At 36.2% G+C, this 5,646-nt stretch overlaps 1 protein-coding gene across 1 annotated transcript; it reads left to right on the top strand.

Moving 5' to 3' along the window:
- The first annotated feature begins 268 nt into the window (after positions 1 to 268).
- On the top strand, positions 269 to 4,882 carry LOC142623470 (CDK5RAP1-like protein). The gene is made up of 3 exons (XM_075796895.1): positions 269 to 550; positions 1,931 to 2,988; positions 3,942 to 4,882. Exons 1-3 carry the CDS (start codon positions 306 to 308, stop codon positions 4,451 to 4,453), a joined length of 1,815 nt encoding a protein of 604 aa, XP_075653010.1. The 5' UTR covers positions 269 to 305; the 3' UTR covers positions 4,454 to 4,882.
- Positions 4,883 to 5,646: the final 764 nt, after the last annotated feature.

Below are 5,646 nucleotides of genomic sequence, written 5' to 3'. Positions count from 1 at the left end.
TGAAATTGATTTTATTGTGAAAATTAACGGAATAAATTGACACAATTTTAATATTGAAGTGACAAAATTTCAACGTTTTTCCAATAGTTGGAGCATTATATGAATTTATTTAAGTCTTTTCCTTTATTTACTTGTTTATTCTACAATACGATATGTCGTTTACCTATTCCCCGTAAATGGGCTACAATACGATGGCCTGATTTCTGCCCATCGTGGCCCATGATCAAAGTCGATTTCCTATCCAAATTCCGAGTCCCTCGACACAAAGCTCACACACTCTCTCTCTCTCTCTCTCTCTTTCTTCAATGGCGTCGTCGTTCTCCTCCGTCCTCAGCCACAGTCGATGCGGCTTCAGTCTCAGGCTTCTCTCTGGAAAGAAGCCCCAGGCTTCCTTTTCCCGGTGCTTCCACCACCGCACGCGACGGCCACTCCGAAAGACCATTCCTCTCACTCTCTCCAGAAGCTTCTCCCAAGCCCAACTTTCGGAGGGCCCAAGCCTCCGCCACTTCATCGCTCAAGCTTCTCTCACCGCCTCCGAAGCCCAGCCCAAGTCAGTAACATTTTTTTTTTTCCAATAATGTTTTGTATTTTTCTTTAGTAGTACGAGTGTTTCACTATTTCTATAATGGTTATTTTGACTTCATTTCGAATGAATAGCTAAAATGCGCTAGTGGGAATGTAACTTAGTATTGAGCTCATTTGCTAAATTATGGTTGAATTGTTTGTTTATATGAAGCTCTTTTTCTAGAAATCTAGTTCTTTCTTGCTCTTCTAGGAATATATTATCTTCTTTGAGCCATTTACTGAGACTTAAGTTATGGCATATTAACATGTTACAATTTAATGAATTTTTAATCTTTTCATTGTGGGTTTGTTAATATAGAAAAGCTTGGATACTTCCAGCTCAATATGTGAATGTTACCCTTCTCTATTAGACTATGACTTTTGGATAGAGTAGAATTGAAGAAAAGAGTACATTCGGCCGACCCTAACTAATCTGTTGAGAATCCTTAGCCGTCCTCAAAAAAAGAAAAGAAAAAGAAGGGACTAAAGCTTTGTTGTGTTTTGCTAATGAATTAGCTAAAGCCAGAACCTTTACTTATTTTCTTGGTCGCTTCTAAGAGTGAAGTGACTTTGGAAAAATCATATTCAAAATAATCTGCATTGGTGTTAGAACAATCTTATTTCATTTCACTTTGATATTATTATTATTATCATTATCAATATTGGTCTGCTGTGGTGCCAACGACCTCTAGCTCAAGTGAAACTTCCTTATTCTACAATAATGGGTTGGGGGGTGAGATCATGTGTTCAAGGCCCTAATGTGTGCGTGTGTGTGTCCTAATAATAAAAAAAAAAAGTTCTGCTCTGACTTGGCTCTATATATGGGATCACTCAAGGATACCCTGTGGGAATTTAAAACTAAACAAGTCTTTTAAATTCCAAAGATAAATCTGAGTTTTGTGTTTTGTTTTTTGTGGTTGGACAAATAATATGTAAATTGCACTATACCTTGAACAAAATATATGATACTAAGCACAGACATAGATATATGTTGGGGCATCCCCGAATACATGTGGCCTACCCTAATTGATTTGTTGAGGATTCATAGTTAACCCAAGAAATTTGGAACTCAGGCTTGGTTGTTGTATTCCGTAGATCTATGAAAAAGCAACCACAATAAAAACACAAACCAATTAATCTTCATCCACATCGTCTTGTTTTTGTTTTTGGTAGCTGGGTGAGGGAGGCTCTGCTGGCTTTATTTATTTCCTTAATTGTTTTGACCTCTGGGCTTGTTTTCCCCCTCATCAGTATTGTTTGCTCAAGAATATTTGCATGCAAAGCTTCTGATATCCTTTCATCAAAATTGCAAATGATGCAAACTGTATCTCATACCTCTACTTTTTTTTCTTAACTATCTGTCTAGCCAATTAACTGCTTCAGAAGTTACTTCAAGAGGGCGTATCTATCATGAGACTTATGGTTGTCAAATGAATATTAATGATATGGAGATTGTCCTATCGATCATGAAGAATGATGGGTATAGTGAAATTGTGCATGATCCTGAGAGTGCAGAACTCATTTTTATCAACACTTGCGCTATAAGGGATAATGCAGAACAAAGGGTGTGGCAAAGGCTTAATTATTTTTGGTTTCTTAAGAGGCACTGGAAGAGCAATGTTGCTATTGGAAGGTCACACTCCATCCGCCCTCCAAAAGTAGTTGTCCTGGGATGTATGGCTGAGAGGTTAAAGGACAAGATTCTAGATGCAGACAAAATGGTTGATGTGGTCTGTGGACCTGACGCTTACAGAGACTTGCCACGATTGTTAGAAGAGGTAGACTATGGTCAAAAAGGGATCAATACTCTTCTTTCACTTGAAGAGACTTATGCTGACATTAGCCCAGTTCGAATCTCCAAAAATTCAGTTACTGCTTTTGTCTCAGTGATGAGGGGTTGCAATAATATGTGCTCATTTTGCATTGTTCCTTTCACTAGAGGCAGAGAGCGTTCACGTCCTGTGGAGTCAATAGTGAAGGAGGTGGGAGAGCTTTGGAAAGAAGGTGTGAAAGAGGTAACACTTCTTGGCCAGAATGTAAACAGCTATAATGATGCTTCTGGAGATGAAAATGGAGTTGAACCAGGAACTAATTGGAGATTAAGTGAAGGCTTTTCCAGCACGTGCAAGGTGAAAAAAATGGGTTTTCGCTTTTCTGATCTCTTAGATCGGCTTTCCACAGAATTTCCTGACATGCGGTTCAGATACACATCCCCACATCCTAAAGATTTCCCTGATGATTTACTGTATCTAATGCGAGATAGACATAATATTTGCAAATATATCCATTTACCTGCACAAACTGGGAATAGCGCAGTACTTGAAAGAATGCGTCGAGGATATACCCGAGAGGCATACTTGGATCTTGTGCAAAAGATACGAAGAATTATTCCAGATGTGGGAATAAGCAGTGATTTCATATGTGGTAAGTCTTACCAGATTCTTGGAATTCATGTGTGAAACTTAGGTTGCACTCTAGTGTAGAAAGAATTTCATAATTACAGTGTTTGATACTTATCATAAAAAAAATCATAATTATACTGTTTGATTAATTGGGTTTCTAAATTTTGACACTTTATACACTTTAAACATATCTTCTATGCAGTTCAAATTCTTGATATAAAATAAAGGGATAATTACATTTATAGCCACTTGTGGATTAAGTTGCACTTGACCTACCTGAAGTTTAATTCCTTAATAAAAATTGGTCTGAAATCATTAAAAAATCGCATGTTTAAATCACATTATTTGAAAAGGAAATGCAGAAACAAACTAGAAATCTCATCACAATCTGAATTAAATTCAAATACAATTAATCTCAAGTTGGTCGAGTGCAACTTTTAAAATAATAAGTGGTAAATCAAATTCAATTCAAACCATGGGTGACTAAAGTGTAATTAACCTAAAGAAAATGATGTAGTTGCAGTCATTTCGAAAATGAAGCTACTTCAAGTGGACACCTTTATTTTTTTCATTTATACTTCAAAAGAATGCAGGATATCAGATGGCTAATCATGTGATGATTTCTATCTTTTCTTTAATGCTACTAATGTTAATCAAGTATTGGCCTATAGCCCTATGCACAAATTCCATATTCATTCTCAATTTTCAGCTTAATACAATGCGTTCTTGACAGTTTGTCCAATTTTTTATTGTAAATCTATTTTGAGCACTAAGTAGTGATTTGCTATCACTGATACATATCTTGACAGGGCCATTCCTGATGCTGGTTCTTCTTTTTTTTTCTCATGCTTGATTGGATTGATGTGATATTTTGAAGAATATGAGTAAATACCTGTTTTATCCTCTTACTCATTATTGTGAAAACTTGGACACATTCCTCACTTCCCTCTGCATACATTTTATTCCTTTTCACAGGTTTCTGTGGAGAAACAGAGGAGGAACATGAAGACACGGTAACCCTTATTAAGGCTGTTGGTTATGATATGGCATACATGTTTGCATATAGCATGAGGGAGAAGACTCATGCCCACAGAAACTACATTGATGATGTTCCTGAGGAAGTCAAGCAGAGGCGACTGACTGAACTAATTGAGGCTTTTCGTGAGAGCACAGGTCAATGTTTCGACTCCCAGGTTGGAACTGTCCAACTTGTGCTGGTTGAGGGACCCAATAAGAGAGCTCCTGATACAGAGCTTATTGGCAAGAGTGATAGAGGCCATAGAGTTTCATTTGTTAATCTGCCAATACCACATTGGGATGATGATTTTAATGGGAAACGGAATCCCATAGTTGGTGATTATGTGGAAGTTCGTATATTGAAGTCTTCCCGAGCATCACTTTTTGGAGAGGCACTTGCAGTAACTAAATTGAGTTCATTTTACAACTATTTGGGTGAAGAAGCTGTTGCTTGTGAAAGCAGAACTTGAAACTTCATGATTTTTGAAATGAAAATTTACGAGATTATTCTTGTTCGGCAATGCGCAAGCAGATCCTTACTGGGGAACTAAAACGGTAAGGCCTTCTTGGGTCACAATGAAGCGCTAAATTGCTCTTGCCTTGAAAACGGTTTAGGTGCAGTGACTAAGGTACTAAGTCTTTGCTTTAAAATTATCACTAATAACTTGAAACTTCAACATAGTATAGAGATGCAACGTTATTTTTTGTTCCACCTTCAAATGTCACTGATAGAGCTCAGATGGAAGCATATGCAGGTTGACAAATGTAATTTGCATTCCATCAACTTTTTTGCTCAGGCACTTATTTGTTCCGTTAATGTGGATCTTGTATATAAATTTATGAAACTTCTTATTTATATGAAAATCAAGAAAATTCAAAGTTAGAAATATTCAAAGAAATGAAGAGTAAAGAGAGCTTCTAATATGAGAACCTTTTGTGAGTATGCTTCTATTATTGTACATGATGGAGTCGGCCATGACTATATATGAAAAAAAAATTATTCGAAAATGATGGAAAAAAAAATGTAAGGTCTCGATATTTCTTCATACACGTCAATGCGATGGAAAAGAAAATATATCCGTTATGTATTTGCGAAGTTTGTCAACTTTTTCAATAATGATATGAAGAAAGTTGTCTTTGTCGACAATAATTTTATTTTTTATTTTATTCAAATCCTATGATGAATTTGCTTTTGAAATTTGTGTCTATTTCTCTATGTTTATGTAGTTACACCCGTATTTTTCTGAATAAAAAGCTTTATCGCATACAGAAACAAGCCCACAAAAGCTTGAGTGCAACTCTCTTCTTCTCCTTCCTTTAGAACAGCAATAGGAGTTGAGGAGTTGAGAGCAGTTAAAAAAAAAAAAAAAAACCCCATTTACCTACTGAATTACATGCTCTAATTACGTGAGAAGCAGTCACAAAACAAAGCCCATTTAGCTACCCTGTGGACTACTGCATTACATTCTCTAAAGTCTAAATACATAGTAATCATTCCGAAAAGAAAGATTTGAAAGGATTTACGTAAAGGCAAAGTTTGACTTCAAATATGCTTGGAGTCTTGAGTTTCAAACATTAATATGAAGAAAGAATGACATTAATTATTATCATGTGCAATGCACATGACTCAGTTATCTTAACCAATCAAATAAGTCATATATAT

This window comes from Castanea sativa, chromosome 2 (genome assembly GCF_040712315.1).
Source record: "Castanea sativa cultivar Marrone di Chiusa Pesio chromosome 2, ASM4071231v1".
Lineage (NCBI taxonomy): Eukaryota > Viridiplantae > Streptophyta > Magnoliopsida > Fagales > Fagaceae > Castanea > Castanea sativa.
Note: the sequence above shows the minus strand (reverse complement) of the source record. Positions and strands in the feature narration are given on the sequence as shown.